This window comes from Siphateles boraxobius, unplaced genomic scaffold, assembly GCF_051911475.1.
Source record: "Siphateles boraxobius isolate OS27281-9 unplaced genomic scaffold, OSU_SipBor_1 13, whole genome shotgun sequence".
NCBI classification, from domain to species: domain Eukaryota; kingdom Metazoa; phylum Chordata; class Actinopteri; order Cypriniformes; family Leuciscidae; genus Siphateles; species Siphateles boraxobius.
The window spans coordinates 5,222,191-5,243,035 of record NW_027508733.1 but is presented as its reverse complement, the minus strand read 5'-3'; the positions used below and the strand labels follow the sequence as shown (position 1 = coordinate 5,243,035).

At 43.1% G+C, this 20,845-nt stretch overlaps 3 protein-coding genes, 1 long non-coding RNA gene and 1 pseudogene across 5 annotated transcripts in view; 3 read left to right on the top strand and 2 right to left on the bottom strand.

Annotated features, from left to right (window-relative positions):
• Positions 1–20,845, top strand: part of LOC143734954 (uncharacterized) — a 375,259-nt gene that overhangs the window by 50,729 nt on the left and 303,685 nt on the right. The window lies entirely within an intron of this gene.
• LOC143735223 (uncharacterized) overlaps positions 1–20,845 on the top strand; it is a 395,094-nt pseudogene that overhangs the window by 164,645 nt on the left and 209,604 nt on the right. The gene's annotated exons all lie outside the window — the stretch shown is intronic.
• Positions 1–20,845, top strand: part of LOC143734907 (uncharacterized) — a 328,536-nt gene that overhangs the window by 132,138 nt on the left and 175,553 nt on the right. The gene's annotated exons all lie outside the window — the stretch shown is intronic.
• On the bottom strand, positions 9,043–14,966 carry LOC143735551 (uncharacterized). Its single transcript, XM_077225732.1, has 2 exons — positions 13,754–14,966; positions 9,043–13,283 (listed from the first exon to the last, which is right to left on the bottom strand). The coding sequence occupies exon 2, from the start codon at positions 13,212–13,214 to the stop codon at positions 12,729–12,731; it is 486 nt and encodes a 161-aa protein (XP_077081847.1). The 5' UTR covers positions 13,215–13,283; positions 13,754–14,966; the 3' UTR covers positions 9,043–12,728.
• Positions 17,529–18,124, bottom strand: LOC143735550 (uncharacterized). The gene is made up of 3 exons (XR_013203218.1): positions 18,043–18,124; positions 17,877–17,902; positions 17,529–17,598 (listed from the first exon to the last, which is right to left on the bottom strand). It is a non-coding gene; the product is annotated as an uncharacterized LOC143735550 (long non-coding RNA).

Sequence of the window (20,845 nt, the reverse complement as noted above, 5' to 3'; positions counted from 1 at the left end):
GGGAGTGGTGAGCACTTTAGGAATATACCCATGTTTCGGTCTAAGGACGACCCTGCAGTCGTTAGGTCCGAATTCTAGGCAGGCAGCGCTTGTCGAAAGCGCGTGCAGGTCGCCCACTCTCTTGACCGAGGCGAGTGCCAGCAAGAGCGCAGTCTTGAGCGAGAGCTGTTTTAGGTGCACGGTTCGGAGTGGTTCGAACGGAGGCCCTTTAAGAGCGTCTAGGACAGTAGCTAGGTCCCAGATCGGCACTGAGGGGGGGCGTGAAGGGTTCATCCTCCTAGCGCCCCTTAGGAAACGAATAATTAGGTCGTTTCTTCCCAATGGACGTTCCATTACAGGGTCGTGTGATGCTGTGATGGCCGCCACATATACTTTGAGCGTGGAGGGGGCGCGGCCCGCCTCCAGAAGCCCTTGTAGAAAAGCGAGTACGTTCGTAATCTCGCATGTTTCAGGGTTCAGGCCCTTGGCATTACACCAGACACTGAACACTTTCCATTTCTGGGCATATAAGCGTCTCGTGGAGGGCGCCCGCGCCTCAGCGATGGTTTTTAGTGCTCCGCTCGTGAGGTTCCTGGGAACCCGTTGAGGGGCCATGCATGAAGGGCCCACAGATCGGGGCGGGGATGAAATATCATCCCGTTGGCCTGACTGAGGAGGTCTGGCCTCAGTGGAATCGGCCGTGGTGCAGATTGCATTTGCATCAGATCTGGAAACCATGTTTGGTTCTTCCAGAGTGGGGCTATCAGCAGCACTGCGTCTTTCTCCTCTCTGACCCGACTGATGACCTGCGGTAGCATCGCGATCGGGGGAAAGGCATATAAGGGACGGCTCGGCCAGCTCTGGGCGAGCGCATCCATGCTTTTCGTGAAGAAAAGAGGGCAGTGCGCGTTCTCCTTGGAGGCGAAGAGGTCGATCTCCGCTTTGCCAAAGGTTTTCCATAACCAGTGAATCGTCAGCGGGTTGAGAGCCCATTCTCCTGGGAGAATTTTGTCTCTGGATAGCATGTCCGCCCCCTGGTTCAGGGCACCTGGCACATGCGCTGCTCTCAGCGAGCGCAAGTTGTGCTGGGACCATAAAATGAGTCTCCTGGCCATTGAATGCATGGAGCTCGACCTGAGTCCACCCTGGCGATTTATGTACGATACTACCGTCATGTTGTCCGTTCGGACCAAGACGTGTTCGTTTCTCAGCTGTGGGAGCAGGGCTCTGAGAGCCAAAGCGACCGCTTTCATTTCCAGACAGTTTATGTGTAGGCGCTTCTCCGGGTTTGACCAAAAGCCGGAGACAGGCCTGCCCTCGTAAAGGGCCCCCCAACCTATTTTGGAGGCATCTGTCGTTATCATCTTTCTCCTTGTGTTCACACCCAGACTCACGCCTGACTGGTACCAGTCGGCGGCTTTCCAGTGCGTCAGGGCTTTTATACAGCCGTGGTTCGCTCTGATTAAAAGGTGGCCCGAACGCCACGCGTGAGTAGGGACGCGGCTCTTGAGCCAGCGTTGGAGAGGGCGCATATGCAACAATCCTAGCTGGAGTACGGCCGATGCTGAGGCCATGAGACCGAGCATCCTCTGAAACCGCTTGACGGGGGCGAGCGCGCCCGCCCTGAATGATGTTGCAAGGCGCCGGATGGTGAGCGCGCGCTCTGATGAGAGACGCGCTGTCATTTGCATCGAGTCTAGAACTATTCCCAGGAAAGAAATCCTCTGGCTGGGAGATAGTATGCTTTTTGCAAAATTGATTCTTAGACCCAGGCATTCTAAATGGCTGATAATCCAAGATCTGTGTGTTATTAACTGACTCTCTGATTGTGCTAGAATCAGCCAATCGTCGAGATAATTCAGTATTCGCACTCCCCTTCGCCTTAGGGGGGAAAGTGCTGCATCCATACATTTCGTGAATGTACGGGGAGCCAGGGACAGGCCGAACGGAAGTACTGTGTACTGGTACGACTGTCCCTCGAAAGCGAATCTCAGAAACGGCCTGTGATGAGGCGCTATTGGAATGTGAAAGTAAGCATCTTTCAGATCCACTGAGAGAAACCAATCTCCTGGGCGTACTTGCGCGAGGATATGCTTGGTTGTTAACATTCTGAACGAGCGAATCATTAGTGCTTTGTTCAGGTGTCTGAGATCTAGGATGGGGCGGAGACCGCCATCCTTTTTCGGGACGAGAAAATAGCGGCTGTAAAAACCTGCCTCGCTCAGAGAGGGGGGAACAGTTTCCACAGCGCCCTTTTCTATTAGTTTGCGCACCTCGGTGCGTAGAACATGTGAGCACTCTTTTCTCACTTTCGTCTCGACCACAGTCGTAAAACGTGGTGGTCTGCGAGCGAACTGGAGCGAGTATCCGTGCTTTACTATATTCAATACCCATTTCGGCATATCTGGAATATTTTCCCATGCCGCTGCGTGTACAGATATGGGCTGAATACAGGCTAGGGGCGGGCCGCTGTGACGCAGGGACCCGGCCAGCGAATCGCCTGAGCTCATAGCTCTCAGAGGCGCGGGCGCGCGCTGAGCAGCTGAGTGAATGGGCGCGTGTGTGATTACAGCAGCGCGCGCTGTGTCTGTAAAACTCGCAGCCTGGGCTGGGGTTGTGTTTGACACTGTAAGGACAGTGTTTATAAGTGGGGGTGCATAAACAGTGGTAGGCACACGCGTCACTTTTATAATGTTTCCCGCTTTTACTGGGGATGAATTTATAACTGTGTGAACAGTGCTTGTGTGTAGTGGTGCGTACGTGACCGTAGGCACGTGATCTACATTCATGGGGTGCGCAGCTTGAGCTGGGAATGAATTTGGCACTGTTTTGACAGTATCTGGGAATGCACACCTTGTGGACATGTGAACCCTTAGTGACACAGGCAGAAAAAGACTCTTTTTGTGTTTTCTGTGCGTCGCCGTAAAAACGGCGTTTGTTTGCAGGTGAGCGAGCTCTGTGACTGGCCCATTGACTGCTGTATGAACATATCCAGCCGCCTGTAAGGGGACTGGGTAATGCTTGAGCTTTTGCAGAGAGAGTGGTCCGGCTTTTGCGAGACACGCACTCTCTCTTTTCATTCTTGTGGCTAGGACGGCTTTCGAGGCTCGGGGTTCAGCACAATCTTGGGCCGAGGACCCCGTCGCTCAGAAGGCGGCTTGCGGTTGTGAGAGCGCGAGCGGCGTCGAGCGTCAGCCTGAGGCGCGGGCTGAGAGGCGGTGGGGGCTGTTCTAGCCCGCTGCGGCTGCGGCGGCCTCTGTCTGCTCTGCGATGAGCTGGAGCGCTTGGGCAGGAAATGCCGCATAGCTTGTGAAGCATTCTGGGCCTCAGTGAAGCGTTCGGCGAAACCCTTAACCGCCGGTCCAAACAGCCCGCTGGTGGAGATAGGCGCGTCGAGAAATGGCGCCTTATCCGCGTCCTTCATCTCAGTCAGAGTCAACCACAGATGGCGCTCGAGAACAGTCAAATTAGCCATGGCACGGCCGATAGACTGGGCGGTGGCCTTCGTGGCTCGCAGGGCTATGTCAGTCGCGCTGCGTAGGTCCTTAAAGGCTTCGGGTTCGGGGCCAGACTCGTCCATAGAGCGGAGAAGCTTGGCTTGGAACACTTGAAGTACCGCCATAGAGTGAAGCGCTGATGCAGCTTGGCCGGCGGCGGCGTAGGCGCGACCGGCGAGAGCTGAAGTAGTGCGGCAGGGCTTCGAGGGGTGGGAAGCTTTGGCTTTCCATCCGGTGGTGGAGGGCGGGCAGAGATGATTGGCCACGGCCTCCTCGAGGGGCGGTGTTCCCTCGTAGCCTCTTTCCTTCGCGCCGTCCACAGAGGAGAGCGAGGAAGAAAAAGAAGGCTTTAGGCGCGCAGAGTGGGGGGCTTTCCACGACTTGGTGAGTTCGTCGTGAACTTCCGGGAAGAAGGGAGAAGGCCTTTGCCGAGGGGCCTGCTGGCGCCCCTGCAGAAACCACTCATCCAGTCGGCTCCGGGTTGGTTCTTCGGGAGAAGACCAATCGAGCCCGAGGTCTTCCACGGCCTTAGAGAGAACGCGGATAATCTCGCTATCCATGGTGGAGCCCCCGCTCGCGCTAGCTAGCGTCGACGGGGCGGGGTCGAGAGTGGAGCCCGGCCAGTCGTCCGATGCAGCGTCGATTGACAAGCTGTCATCCATTCCCCCGTCGTCCTCGGACGCGCCGAAAGTCACAAGGCCCACCGCTCTGCTAGAGGGGTGTGGGTCCGGCTGGGTGAACTGAACCGGCGGTGGGGAAGGCAAGAGCGGCGGTGAAGCACGCGGAGACTGGCTCGGCGTGACGTCACTGAGCTCAGGTTCAGGAAGCCTCTGTGAGCGGCGCTTTTTCTTAGTGCGCGGCTCGAACAGAGGGATGGCGGCGATGGGCTCGCTCACGGCGAAAGCGGCGAGGCGAGCCCGCAGTGCGGAGAGACCCAGGTCGTCACATTCGGGGCATCCGCCCTTGGTCAAAGCAGCTTCTGCGTGGTCCCGGCCCAGGCAGCGAGCGCAGATGATGTGACGATCCCCGTCCGGGAGAAGGTCTCTGCACGACGCGCAGGAAGGCATTTGAAACAACGCCTTGGAAAATTTGCTCTTTTACAAGTGTCGCAGAGCGAACAGATGTAAATACTTGCGTGAGCAGTACGCCGGATGGCTCAGTAGGATCGCGTTAGAAGGCGGCTGAAGGTGCCGACGTCCTCGTAGCAAATCCCGCTGGTATGCTTTTCGACGGCGAAGCTTCAATAATCCGGAGGATCCAGCGAAGAAGGTGTTCGCTGAAGGAGATTAAATCTAAAGAACTCTCATGACGGGGCGCCCAATATATAGCTCTTGGCCACGCCCATCTTGGCGGGCTCTGACGCGCGCGGGCGCGAAGCGCGCTCATTGGTCGCGCATTCAGAGTCGCCCCGTCATTGGTTCGAGCAAGTTGCCGCAGCACAGCCAATGACCGAGCTGCCTTCGTTCATTGCTGTCAGCTGTGCAGCTGCAATGCGTTTTACATAAAGACTTCAATATTCTCGAGAAAAGGAGTTTTCCCATAGCGTAAGCTACTTACGCAATAGGAGAGACCTCTCGAAAGGGAACTAAAAACGTATATTAAAAATAACAGCACGTGAACATTTCAATGTTGGTTACAGTAACTGTTGATGTTCGTGGTTTGGCCACAGTGAGGCGCCATACACAGGAAGTGACGTCACCGCTAGCGCTGGTAAGAAAATGCTTCATAGACAGTAAAAGAAATGGACACAGCGCGACCCCGTTGATTTCAACGGAGAGAGTTGAAGCCATAGACAGTAAAAGAAATGGACACAGCGACCCCGTTGATTTCAACGGAGAGAGTTGAAGCCTAACATGGGTACCTAACATGGGCTTCCTGATAGCCAAGCGTTCTGCGCAGGCTCAAACTGAGCTTGATGACGTAGATGTCACGTGAGCAACCTGACTGACAGTTGTAAATCTTCTAGTAGCTATGTGGAGAAAAACAAAAGAAAAAAGCCAACAAAAAGTTTTCACACTGAATTAACAATATACCACCTATAACACAATACTTGTCTTGAATGATGATCAGAAGTTTCCAAGGTCGAAGTATCACGGCTTTCCAGAAATAAGGGCTTTGACTAGCAGGCGCAAGCAAGCTAATCTCGAACGGTCAATGACGCATCAGAGTAAAGAGTAAACTCACATTGACCCGTGTGTGTGTGTGTGTGCGTGTGTGTGTTTTGGAAATCAAATCGTTTAGAATTGTAAAAACATAATATAATTTTTATTAATATATTACAATACTATTAATAATTATAATAATTAATTTAATATAACATATTACGCTATATAATTACAATATGACATGATAAAAGAAGTGGCTAAAATCGACTTTAAAATAGCCTACTTTAGGATTGTAATCGTTTGAGTAGCCTATCTGCAGTTCTAGTAATTTTAGTTAGTTAGTTTAATTTATTTTGAACATGTTTATGTATATATCCATTAGATTTAAATATTTGGCTAGTACACACACACACACAAACACACACACACACACACACACACACACACACACACACACACACACACACACACACACACACACACACACACACACACACACACACACACACACACACACACACACACACACACACACACACACACACACACACACACACACACACACACACACATAATACAATCAAAAATAACAGATAAATAAATGCATACACTCTCAGAAATAAAGGTACAGTGAGGGTACAATTAAGTACTTTAAGGTACAAAATTCACAATGTGCCAGCAAAGGTAGCCTACAAACATGTATCCAGCTGAGTACCAAAAAGTACCTTTCCAAAGAAAAGGGGTACACAATGAAATATGCATGGTGAAAGGTACATATAGGTACCCTTTGAAAAGGTAAATTGTCATATATAAAGTAATAGTTAAGGTACAACATTCACAAATGTACCATTTAAGGTCCTATCGTGTTCCCATGGGGTACTAAGAAGTACCTGTTGGGTACACATCCTGTAGGGTACAAAAAAGCTACAGCACAATCTTCCAAAATTATTAAAAAATGATTCAAATATAGGCACATATGCAAATAATTTGTTCCCTTCTTTTTCGTTTCCTTCTACATCAAACAGAATAATAACCCATCCAAAAAATACTTCTTAGTATGAGCCCAGGAACCATATAATAATGTCCCCTCGAGTCATTTTCGTATCCATTCAATATTACATGACCATATAATATTCCAATATATAAAGAATTGTGAGCTAGGTGTAAAATCATGTATTTTTGGCTAATAAATCACGGTCACAAACACTTGAACAAAACCGTTTTTCTTTATTTCACGTTATGTAGGCATTTTGTACATATGGCTTCCGAACGGGATCACATTCATATTCAAGCGTAGATGTGTAAAAAAATAAAGGAACAACGTTAACCGCGATAGACATTGAGATGTTTTTTTTCTTCTTCCATTGCCTGTATAATTTCCTGATAATTAATTTCCCCATCCCCCGTAGGTGTAGAAGTAGATAAATAATTTAAAGTTCGTGGATAAATGTTACTTCATATGTATTCACTTGCCACATATCGAATTATTTCCAATTCCTCAAAAACGTTGTTTAAATATTTTGTCGCGTTGCTTTTATGGACTCTATCTATGCCATGGGCTTACTTTAGACAGTAAAAGACTGCCTGGAAGACTGTGCGAGCTTCTCCTCCTGTCTATACGGTAATGTCTCTATTGTGCGACATAAAGTCGCGTGGTTATGACGCAATTTTTAGCCTATTTTTACAAGAATGGCTTCTACGGGGCCATAACGTAAGATACAAAGTAATGGAGCCTTTTATACATTGTCGTGTTTCTTTAGAAATAAATAATGGACAAATGGAGTCTTTGGACGCCTCAGATGTAAAGTTATTCGCTGTCAAAGTGACGCCAAAATGAATGGGAGTCAATGGGATGCTAACAGCAGGTGATAGCCAGCTACAATGGCGGCTCTTGGAGGCAACTTCAACTTCCGGCTGATGGATTACCCCCTTGGGCGGACCGCACTCGGACACATTTCTAACCGGCATGCATCTCGCGCTGATCACCGGTGATCAGTTCTGCGCAGATTTTGCTCATCTCAAACAAGCCTAACGTCTCTATTGTGCGACATAAAGTCGCGTGGTTATGACGCAATTTTTAGCCTATTTTTACAAGAATTGCTTCTACGGGGCCATAACGTAAGATACTAAGTAATGGAGCCTTTTATACATTGTCGTGTTTCTTTAGAAATAAATAATGGACAAATGAAATATTTGGGCGCCTCAGATGTAAAGTTATTCGCTGTCAAAGTGACGCCAAAATGAATAGGAGTCAATGGGATGCTAACAGCAGGTGAAGTTCTGCTACAATGGCGGCTCTTGGAGGCAACTTCAACTTCCGGCTGATGGATTACCCCCTTGTTCAAAATAGAACGGCAGGCAGCGATATATAAAAAACTGGTGTTTGAAATTAAATGTTTATGAATTAAGATCTGTTTATACTTTTGGAAAATTCTGTCAATTTTCTCACCCTCAAGTTGTTCCGAACCTGTATGAGTTTCTTTCTTCTGCTGAACACAAAAGAAGATATTTTGAAGAATGTTGTTAGTAACCAAACATTTCCTGGTCCCCATTGACTTCCGTAATAAGATAAAACCCCTGTGTATGGAAGTCAATGGGGTTCATCAACTGTTTGATTACCAACATTCTTCAAAATATCTTATTTTGTGTTCAGCAGGAAAAAGAACCTCAAACTCATTAAAAAATAAATAAAAATTATTGCAATCTTTTGAACAATGAACATACAAGGGCAATACCATCCCAATAACATAAAATTAAATATAATAATAAACAAATATAACAGAAAAGAAAAAAGAGAAAGCAGAAAGAAATTCAGATAACTACAAAATAAGTACAATAGTTACAAATTATTCAAAGATTAAGATATTTACTTTCGCTTTATTATTTGTTATATACAAGTAGACCTTATTTCTATTTTAAAATTAGTCAAATTAGTTTTTTTTATTCCTCCCCATTTACATTTGTGGAAAAAGATTTTTTAGTAAATTCACAATATAACAAAAATGTAATTCACCAGTATTGTCCTAAAAAAATAATTAAAATTCAAACATGTTTGATATTTAGGATTTTAATTTGGGATGAGCAAGACTGTGATTACGTCAGTACTGACAAAATAGCCAATAAGAAACAAGTAGGGTGAAGGAATGTCCCTTGAGGTAATTTTGAGTGACTCGACAGCGCGATATGCGGTATTATCTCCATTTATTTATTTATTTATTGCTAAATAAACAATTGTTACGCTGTGGTCAGCAGGCACGAAGACGAGTACATGTTCAGTAATGAAACCGAAACTAAAGTGGAGTAAACAGAAGATACCATGTCAAAATAAGGGTCGCACATAATATAAAAACAGAACATAAACCTGACAATAAGCTTGTTAGGCCATTGTTATATAACAGTTAGTTGCGATCCTCTAATCTCACTTTATGAGAGGCTTTCTGCTGATATTTCTCCAGGATCGGCATTGCTCGTCTTTGCACATTCTCGACAGGCTGTCACTCAGTGAAGTTACACTGTTACGCCACAAGATGGCGGCAAGCGACTGTCTTTGAGTGAGTCATTAAACTCTTCATTCAACGGAAATGTAAAAAAACAAATGCGGATTCATTCAAAGATAGATGTAATGAAACAAGATGTTAATTATTTTAATATTTAGTTTGAATGTTAAACTCCACTTTATAGGGCTCAGCTGAGCAGCAACGCGGAAGCTGATGCTTCACTTCATAAAGATCAATGGCATTGATTCATTGTATTGACCAGCGCTGACGCCATTCATTAGAAATATCCTTAAATGTTAAAAGGATGATTTTTAAACGATTTCGCTTTCCTTGGTCACGGGAACCTTTTCACGAATATGACTTGATATGAAGGACAGATATTTTGTATACATCCGCTTTTCCGCTTCCGGTCCACTGCATGAGATCACGTGAGGCGCTTCCTCTGGCACGATAATCTTAATAACATTTTGTAGTGTGTAACGACTTTCAAATATTGTAGTGTGAGCACGTTTAATATTTGACGGAAATTCCAAATAAAAATATTTATTATTCCAAAATAAGCATTTATGAGGGGAGAAATTGTGTTTGTACAATCATCCATGATAACAGTGCCTGTTTATGAAAATTTGAAAGTTTGTTAATGTTAAAATTACAATTAAGGAGAAATACAATACCACATACTTTTTCAAAAGTAATTTTAGGGATATAATAGCATAATTTATCTTTGGAACGAATACTATTTTCTTATCAATTTAATTTTAAATATAGGCCTAGTATTAGATATTTCAAAATCAAGTACATTTATTTAGTCAGATTACAAAGTGTGTTTTTTTCCCTTCCAAATAATGATGTTGATTTTTCCTCATGAAATTATATTTACATTTATTTATCTCAGTAATGATATGTTTTGGGATATTTATTGCAATCGTTGCGTAAACTAGTCTAGATAACCCTTCAAATAATACAATTCCCCCGTTTAAAGATAAGTCTCTCATTAGCCATGTGTTGAATTTATTTTTAATTTGATTGATTAATGGGGTATAATTAAGATTTATTCTTTCTTTTTGGTCTTTGCATATATTAACTCCTAAATAAGAAAAATAGTTTTTAATTAGAATGCCACATAATCCTGACAAGTTACTGAGGCTTTCTTTTACAAACAATTCACAATATTTAATAGCATTCACGCTCAGGGCCATCTCCATCTCCTCTGCATCTCCATCTCCTCTGCATCTCCATCTCCTCTGCATCTCCATCTCCTCTGCATCTCCATCTCCTCTGCATCTCCATCTCCTCTGCATCTCCATCTCCTCTACATCTCCATCTCCTCTGCATCTCCATCTCCTCTGCATCTCCATCTCCTCTGCATCTCCATCTCCTCTGCATCTCCTCTGCATCTCCATCTCCATCTCCATCTCCTCTGCATCTCCATCTCCTCTACATCTCCATCTCCTCTGCATCTCCATCTCCTCTACATCTCCATCTCCTCTGCATCTCCATCTCCTCTGCATCTCCATCTCCATCTCCTCTGCATCTCCATCTCCTCTACATCTCCATCTCCTCTGCATCACCATCTCCTCTACATCTCCATCTCCTCTGCATCTCCATCTCCTCTGCATCTCCATCTCCATCTCCTCTGCATCTCCATCTCCTCTACATCTCCATCTCCTCTGCATCTCCATCTCCTCTGCATCTCCATCTCCTCTACATCTCCATCTCCTCTGCATCTCCATCTCCTCTACATCTCCATCTCCTCTGCATCTCCATCTCCTCTGCATCTCCATCTCCTCTACATCTCCATCTCCTCTGCATCTCCATCTCCTCTGCATCTCCATCTCCTCTACATCTCCATCTCCTCTCCATCTACATCTCCATCTCCATCTCCTCTGCATCTCCATCTCCTCTACATCTCCATCTCCTCTGCATCTCCATCTCCTCTGCATCTCCATCTCCTCTACATCTCCATCTCCTCTGCATCTCCATCTCCTCTGCATCTCCATCTCCTCTACATCTCCATCTCCTCTGCATCTCCATCTCCTCTACATCTCCATCTCCTCTGCATCTCCATCTCCTCTGCATCTCCATCTCCTCTGCATCTCCATCTCCTCTACATCTCCATCTCCTCTGCATCTCCATCTCCTCTGCATCTCCATCTCCTCTACATCTCCATCTCCTCTCCATCTACATCTCCATCTCCATCTCCTCTGCATCTCCATCTCCTCTACATCTCCATCTCCTCTACATCTCCATCTCCTCTCCCTCTCCATCTCCTCTGCATCTCCATCTCCTCTACATCTCCATCTCCTCTTCATCTCCATCTCCTCTGCATCTCCTTCTCCTCTGCATCTCCATCTCCTCTACATCTCCATCTCCTCTACATCTCCATCTCCTCTGCATCTCCATCTCCTCTGCATCTCCATCTCCTCTACATCTCCATCTCCTCTGCATCTCCATCTCCTCTACATCTCCATCTCCTCTGCATCTCCATCTCCTCTGCATCTCCATCTCCTCTGCATCTCCATCTCCTCTACATCTCCATCTCCTCTACATCTCCATCTCCTCTGCATCTCCATCTACATCTCCATCTCCATCTCCTCTGCATCTCCATCTCCTCTACATCTCCATCTCCTCTGCATCTCCATCTCCTCTGCATCTCCATCTCCTCTACATCTCCATCTCCTCTGCATCTCCATCTCCTCTACATCTCCATCTCCTCTGCATCTCCATCTCCTCTGCATCTCCATCTCCTCTAGATCTCCATCTCCTCTGCATCTCCATCTCCTCTGCATCTCCATCTCCTCTACATCTCCATCTCCTCTGCATCTCCATCTCCTCTGCATCTCCATCTCCTCTGCATCTCCATCTCCTCTGCATCTCCATCTCCTCTGCATCTCCATCTCCTCTACATCTCCATCTCCTCTGCATCTCCATCTCCTCTACATCTCCATCTCCTCTGCATCTCCATCTCCTCTGCATCTCCATCTCCTCTGCATCTCCATCTCCTCTGCATCCCCATCTCCTCTGCATCTCCATCTCCTCTGCATCTCCATCTCCTCTGCATCTCCATCTCCTCTGCATCTCCATCTCCTCTGCATCTCCATCTCCTCTGCATCTCCATCTCCTCTGCATCTCCATCTCCTCTGCATCTCCATCTCCTCTACATCTCCATCTCCTCTGCATCTCCATCTCCTCTGCATCTCCATCTCCTCTGCATCTCCATCTCCTCTGCATCTCCATCTCCTCTACATCTCCATCTCCTCTGCATCTCCATCTCCTCTACATCTCCATCTCCTCTACATCTCCATCTCCTCTGCATCTCCATCTCCTCTACATCTCCATCTCCTCTACATCTCCATCTCCTCTGCATCTCCATCTCCTCTACATCTCCATCTCCTCTACATCTCCATCTCCTCTCCATCTCCATCTCCTCTGCATCTCCATCTCCTCTACATCTCCATCTCCTCTACATCTCCATCTCCTCTGCATCTCCATCTCCTCTACATCTCCATCTCCTCTGCATCTCCATCTCCTCTGCATCTCCATCTCCTCTGCATCTCCATCTCCTCTGCATCTCCATCTCCTCTGCATCTCCATCTCCTCTACATCTCCATCTCCTCTACATCTCCATCTCCTCTGCATCTCCATCTCCTCTACATCTCCATCTCCTCTACATCTCCATCTCCTCTGCATCTCCATCTCGTCTGCATCTCCATCTCCTCTGCATCTCCATCTCCTCTACATCTCCATCTCCTCTCCATCTCCATCTCCTCTGCATCTCCATCTCCATCTCCATCTCCATCTCCTCTACATCTACATCTCCATCTCCATCTCCTCTGCATCTCCATCTCCTCTACATCTCCATCTCCTCTCCATCTCCATCTCCTCTGCATCTCCATCTCCATCTCCATCTCCTCTACATCTACATCTCCATCTCCTCTGCATCTCCATCTCCTCTGCATCTCCATCTCCTCTACATCTCCATCTCCTCTCCATCTCCATCTCCTCTGCATCTCCATCTCCTCTACATCTACATCTACATCTACATCTCCATCTCCTCTGCATCTCCATCTCCTCTGCATCTCCATCTCCTCTCCATCTCCATCTCCTCTGCATCTCCATCTCCTCTCCATCTCCATCTCCTCTGCATCTCCATCTCCTCTGCATCTCCATCTCCTCTACATCTACATCTACATCTACATCTCCATCTCCTCTGCATCTCCATCTCCATCTCCATCTCCTCTACATCTACATCTACATCTACATCTACATCTACATCTACATCTCCATCTCCATCTCCTCTCCATCTCCTCTGCATCTCCATCTCCTCTTCATCTCCATCTCCATCTCCATCTCCTCTACATCTCCATCTCCTCTACATCTACATCTACATCTCCATCTCCTCTCCATCTCCATCTCCTCTCCATCTCCATCTCCTCTGCATCTCCATCTCCATCTCCTCTACATCTACATCTACATCTCCATCTCCTCTGCATCTCCATCTCCTCTGCATCTCCATCTCCTCTACATCTCCATCTCCTCTCCATCTCCATCTCCTCTGCATCTCCATCTCCTCTACATCTACATCTACATCTCCATCTCCTCTGCATCTCCATCTCCTCTGCATCTCCATCTCCATCTCCTCTACATCTACATCTACATCTACATCTACATCTACATCTCCATCTCCATCTCCTCTCCATCTCCTCTGCATCTCCATCTCCTCTTCATCTCCATCTCCATCTCCTCTGCATCTCCATCTCCATTTACTTTATATTACAGAAGAATTAAGAGTAATCCCTTTAATTAAATTACAGTATTTAGTATTTACACCCAACACTGTATAACAGTAATTAAAATGTAAACTTACGCATTGACTCGAGCAACTATTTTCTCCCAAACTAACTCTCTCGATCGCCGCTGCTGCCCTGTTGCTTAAAACAATTTTTTTTGCGTACTGCTGGTGAGAAATATGCAGACCTCTTTTTGTCTGGCGCTGTTACCATGGTGACTCATAATATCTGCGCTCCATTGATAATGGCTTTTTATAGTTGTGGTGCACACGCTTAACTCAGAGTCAGTCAACTTCGAGTTGATTGAACTAACTCATTTCAGCTGTTCAGTAAGCGAAAACTCAAGAGTTTCCCCTCTCAGGGTAAGTCAACTCAGAGTTCAAGTTTTAACTCAGAGTTGCTTGAACCTCCTTATTGAAACGGGCCCCTCGTCTAATAAAATCATCCGCCAAAAACAATCAAGATGGTCATCTGATGCAGTGATGCAGGGATCCTTCCTCGACAGAGTTTGACCCTCCTAGTTTACACACACACACGCACGCACACACACACGCACGCACACACACACGCACGCACGCACGCACACACACACACACACGAACAAATGAGTAGCGCACTATTAACACTAAAATGGTAAATTCTAAAGTGAAGATCATGGTAACCCACTAATGACTCAAGAATGACCAAATCCATCAGAAGGAATTAGGCTTCTACTATAAAAAATCACTGAGTTGTTATTTACTGCAAGTTAATCTTAATCTTTCAGATAAGTCGAATTAATAAATGAATGTTATTTATTGTGAACCAGTTGATTTAAAAGAATCAGTTCAAAAGATTCGCTCACGAAACGGAGATCTTGATTTAATATACTTAATAAAGTTACAGTTTTTTAAAATTACATCCTCCTTCCCACACCAAATACGAACACATTTTCTATCATGTATGAGAGATGATGGAGCCGTATGGCAGTCAATGGCAGGGAAAGAGTTAATGTCCCTCTGTGGTAGAAATCAAGTTTTGATGATGTTTATGTCTATAAAGTGTTTTTAATATGCTTTAAGACAAATCATGTGCAACAATTCCCAAGTCAACACCCTTCCTGAGTATTTTCTTCTTAAAAGACAGTCTCAAAAACAATTTGGAAAATGCATTCATGATGTACTACTCGCTCATTTATACATTTTGAACTCATTTTGAAAAAAAGTTAGCGACTGCACCTTTAAGTTGTAAATGTTATTAAATTACCATTAAGCTCATTCTTCTTGGTCTAATAGCATCATAAAATTAGGTTTTTAAAAATCCAAAAGATTTAAATAATAAACTTCAGCCATTTTAAGCGAATCAGGTCTGTTTTAATTGCACTTATATGACGAAAAACATAAACATATATTTCGATTTCATTTCTATTTTTCCAGGAAATAATCTAGTTTATATGCGCTTCAAAGCAAATTTTCCTTGACGGATGCAAAGTAAAAAAAAAAAGAAAAAAAAAAAAAAAAAGAGAAAGGTCTATATTCAACTAATGTTCAGGCTTTTGTGAGAATTTTGGCATTAGTGCTTTAGCTATGACACTGTAATTACTTTTCTGAAAACATTTATAACAACAGACATCATGATGAAAATCCTCCCGGCTTATAACCAGGAAGCCCACATTCAGAGAAACCCGGGATTGACTGTGTGTTCAAGCGAAGGTGGATATTTACATCACACGGTGATAATATTATAAAATACATACACATAAATGACACAAATAATTACATAACAACAGTGGACAATCACAGCACAGCAAAACATTCTTCAAAAACAGAACTAAAAGACATTTGTAATGTAATAAAAAACATTTATAATGAAGAGATATGAATAATGAATCCTTAACATTAACGCCCCTGTAAAAAAAAACTACACTTGGCAGTAAAAAAAAAAAAAAAAAGGTCAGCATGCCATCTCAAATGCTTCATAAAAGGTTACAATACATTTGTTAAACCAAAATATAAAGAAAAGCAATTGCACATTTAACTTAGACAAAAACGTTCTTTATGATACAAAATGCATATTGTTGTTTAACCAATAAACATATCTGTGAAATATGCTTAATACCAGTAGAAGGCTTATGCAGCAGTCAGTAACACTTATGGAAGATAATATATAAACAATACATTACATAAACCCATATTAGGCATTTTGTTGCCGCTTTCCTCCAGTGTCTTTCCGCAGTTTTACAGGATCAATTCCTGAGATTCAGAGTTTGATCAAGGACACAATGGTGATATTTCATGGATCAAACCTTGCAGGATTTGAACCTTTTACACTTTAACCACAAAGATACGACACCACAAGCAAAGTGCTTCATAAACTTTAACATTTTCTGCTGAAAACACCAGTTTAGAGTAACATTAATGTCAGGAATAACATCATACTGGTGTTTTCATCAGGGATGTTCCTCTGTAGTGTTGTGAAGATGCTAATACTGAAATTGTAAATATAACATTATTGGTATATTGGTTTGACCTGTGTGTTGTTTGACTGACAGCTTCTCCGTGAAGAGCATTTCTCTTTCCGTATGGAATTACTTGAAGTTGTTCAAAATGATAATCTTTGATAAAGTATTCATGTTCACAACCTGTTATAAATGAATGTAAACGTAAGCAGACGAAAAACCCTTGCAGGTCTTGCAGTGTAAATGTTGCTGTTATTAAAGTCTCACTGAAGTGCCTTGAAATGCGCAGGTTTGTTTGACGCGTTGACGTAATTTCCACTGAAACAGGAGCTAAGGCGGGAAATATTGAATGGCTCCTCCCCCTTTTCAAATAGCCAACAGCATTTAGTTTACCTCACAGACTCCAAGTCGCACTTGGTAGCGAATCCGAGTGCTGATGATAAGTTGGATTCAATAGTAGAGATAAATTCAAACTCACAACTCTAACCCATGTTTCTCCGTGACGTGTCAACGGTCGCTTTGGCCAGTTAGTGTTTATAGCGTAGGGGGCGGAGCTTTAGTTTTTAGAGAGCATTTGATTGGACAGAAGATGTGATGAGAAGCTGAAGTCCACGATGATGTCCTAAAAATCCCTGATCCATTTTAACGGAAGTGAGAGACTGTAAGTTTTGAATGCTTACATCTCATAAATGTGAATTGTGTCATTGTTTTGGAACACACTAGCTTAAACCTTAAGGCTAACATTCATACTAAAAGCTAAAAAACTTCAATTATGATTTCAGGGGTTCTTTAATGATTACAGAGAAATCACTTCCTGTTTCTGTCTGAATCAATTTAGCAGCTTTAATAAACATTTAAATACCACGAAAATCCTCAAGCGCTCTTTGTCCTATTGGAGGTAATGTTCTTCTTTGTTTCTTACTAATTAACCGTTTGCCTTTTCTGAAGCATTGTTTGCATATTGTAAACTATATTTAGGCTACTTATTTTTTAAATAACTAAAAAAATGAACTATTTTGAATTAGTTAAAATTGGTGTCAAGGTGAATTTTCACTAGTATTGGTGCCAACACATGAAATCTTGGTATCGTGAAACTGTTTCTCTGTGAGCGATGTGAGTTTCTTCTCGGTTCCCATCTTCTCTTCAAGTTCTCTTTTAATGAAAGTATCAAAATAATAAAAGTTATGTAGGCATCTCATTGGCCGCCTCAGTCTGATGAAGGTTCGAGTCACTGAGAGTCTTCATCAAAAAAGTGTCTCTCTGATCAGGGGACGAGTCTTCAGCTCCACTCGCCTGTATATAAAAACACACAGATTCACAGAAGGAAAAAGAATTAGGCTTAGAATTACAAAAAATAACAAAATATCCTAAAATGTAGGATGTTTCTCTTCACATGTATTTAAATAATTTATCTTTACTAAACAACCTGCACGTTTAAATGCTTGAAATATTATGTGAACAAATTATTCTAATGATATAATTATATAAAATGTATATCACACACAAACATTTAATCAGCTCACAGATCTGAGTTTTGCAGTCACACAGATTCAGGTCATGTAGTTTCTCACCTGTTTATTGCGCTTCGTCCTGTTACCTTTCCGAGGAAAAACAACAAACTCAATTAAACACACATTACTTTGGTTAGAGTAAAAAATAGAGAATTCTAACATCTTTTAAAAATGTTTTTAAATCTCATATTTCAATCTTATTAAATCATTTGTATTTTACACTCACCTTTCCTTCTTGCTCTGCGCTTGCAATAGCAAATCACAGCAACAATAAGCAGAATGGCAATAACACCAGCAGAAACAGAAACAACTACATATAGTTCTGTCAGGAATGGAGTCGGATCTGAACCTGAATCTGGATCTGGAAGAGCTAAAGACAGTCATTGTTATTTACAAAGTGACTTATAAATCAACTTCAACAGTATTTTTGTCTGATATCTATTTCTACATGTTTCTACTTTGGTCATCAGTTGTATGATGTTGATTTAACTGGTGAATGGCTCCATCTTGTGTGTTTTTGAAGAACTAGCAGTTAAAACAGCATCAAGCACTTGAAACTGGAAACACCAGCACAGAAACACTGACTATTTACATTCATTTTTCATGTTAAAGGGATACTCCACTTTTTTGGAAATAGGCTCATTTTACAACTCCCCCAGAGTTATTAAACTGTTGAGTTTTACCGTTTTTGAATCCATTCAGCCGATCTCCGGTTCTGGCGGTACCACTTTTAGCATAGCTTAGCATACATCATTGAAGTGGACAAGACCATTAGCATTTCTCAACAAAAAAAAAATGACCAAAGAGTTTCGATATTTTTCCTATTTAAAACTTGACTCTTCTGTAGTTACATCGTGTACTAAGACCGACGGAAAATGAAAAGTTGCGATTTTCTAGGCATATATGGCTAGGAACTATACTCTCATTCCTGCGTAATAATCAAGAAACTTTACTGCCGTACCATGAGTGCAGCAGGCGCAGGCACTTAGTCCCGGTCACGTTGGAAGTTACCGAGCTGGGGACTATTTTCAGGCGCTGCGTCATATCATTACACTTGCTGCACTCATGGTACGGCAGTAAAGTTTCTTGATTATTACGCAGGAATGAGAGTATACATAGTTCCTACATGACGTCACAATATACGGGCATTTGCAGACCCGGCGCCATTTCTGTGGGCAGAACATTATAAGAAGAAGCTGAAACGAGTTAACGTTGTGATAAAAAGTGAAAATGGTCATCTCCTGCTGGGTCAATGGATGTTCAAATCGTGCCGGAGGTTCAGTTAAATTTGGATTTTACAGTATACCCGTTATTAGACTTCATGAATGTGAGAAGACTAAGCTTTTGTCAGAACAATGACGGAGGTTATGGCTGGTGAGGATAAACAGGAAAGAAACTCCCTCAAAACAAATATAAGTTAACACTTTGCAGTTTGAATGATGTCCTGTATCAACAAAATGACGAGGTATTAAAAACATACAAAAACAACATTGTTTCCACTGTTTGATCGCGATCGCGCCTGCGCCTCTCTCTCTCACTCACTCACTCACACACACGCACATTCCAGCATTGCAATCTCAGATTATGTCCCTAAAGAACCCGCGTATAAAGTAGTTCCGCATTACATTAATTAATTTGCACGAGGGTTTTATTTAATTTTATATTCATGCACCGAACCATGACGCCCGTACCGTTTCGGTTCAATACGAATACATGTAACAGTTACCGTTCCACCCCTATTCTTCAGTGTACAAATAAGTACATGCATATAACAGAAAGCACCGATGACTGTTTTAATGGGAACATAGGAATTAAGTTGTGGAGGCTATGGCTTTTTAATAGACATTTGATAGTCTAGCATCATGCTACATTTGCTATGATGACTAATTTTCCATTGATTGCACTTGAGCAAACGTCACCAACCCAACCCTCGGCAAACTGATTGTACGCCTTCAGTGATTTCCAGGCTCGGAATTACTCGCATGTGTAAAAACTCCTAGCCAATACTAGATAATGGTACACATGAAAATACTGTATCTGAGGCAAAGCTGCATAATCAGTGCTCAGTGCTTCCTTCATTAGCTCATACGGATCCAAACCATTTATGACTGAAATTTTCGCATTGTACCTCTCTCTGTCTTGTGTTACTAGAGTCTCTTTATAATCTCTGTCATTTTGTCTCTTCATGATTTGCGTAACATTATAAACAGAAAGAAATATTCGAAATTTGCTTGTAAAACCGTGTTAACACCGCAGATTATGCCATCAAAGATGGCGTCTCTGGGGAGGTCACGTGCCATGAATTGGCCTGTGGGAACTATGTATAGTTCAATGATGTATGCTAAGCTATGCTAAAAGTGGTACCGCCAGAGCCGGAATCGGCTGAATGGATTCAAAAACGGTAAAACTCAACAGTTTAACTCTGGGGGAGTTGTAAAATGAGCCTATTTCCAAAAAAAAGTGGAGTATCCCTTTAATAACTTTAGAAATGTGAGCAGCACTTGTTTGTTGTGACAATTGTGTGTCATTTGATGTGCATGTGAAGAACACAGTCAAAAAAACAAAAACAAAAAAACATTTGCTGGGTTGATATAAATATTTTATGAACATATATTTTATACTTTGTTAACTTCAAATCCTGTATTTTGGATTCCTGGTGGACTAAAAAAAATCAGAGATGATATGATGAGAAACTCTCATCTTCTCCAGAACAAAACGGTTTAAACTACAACCAATAGAAAAACTAGTACATTTTTAAATCATAAAGCAATGAATTTGAAGTTAAAGCTATAAATTAATGTATAAATAAATGTGTTTTTGAATAAATGATCTACACTACCAGTCAGAAGTTTTGGATCGGTAAGATTTTTAAAGCTACACTGTGTAACTTTTTTAGTTTATTCTTAGCTAAAAACACTTAGTTCTTTCAAAAATACATGTGCTCATTAATGTCTATTTACTTCGTTCAAGTAATAAAGTATTCTCGTGAGTGTATAATATGCCATTGAAAATACAGACGGGTGAGGGGT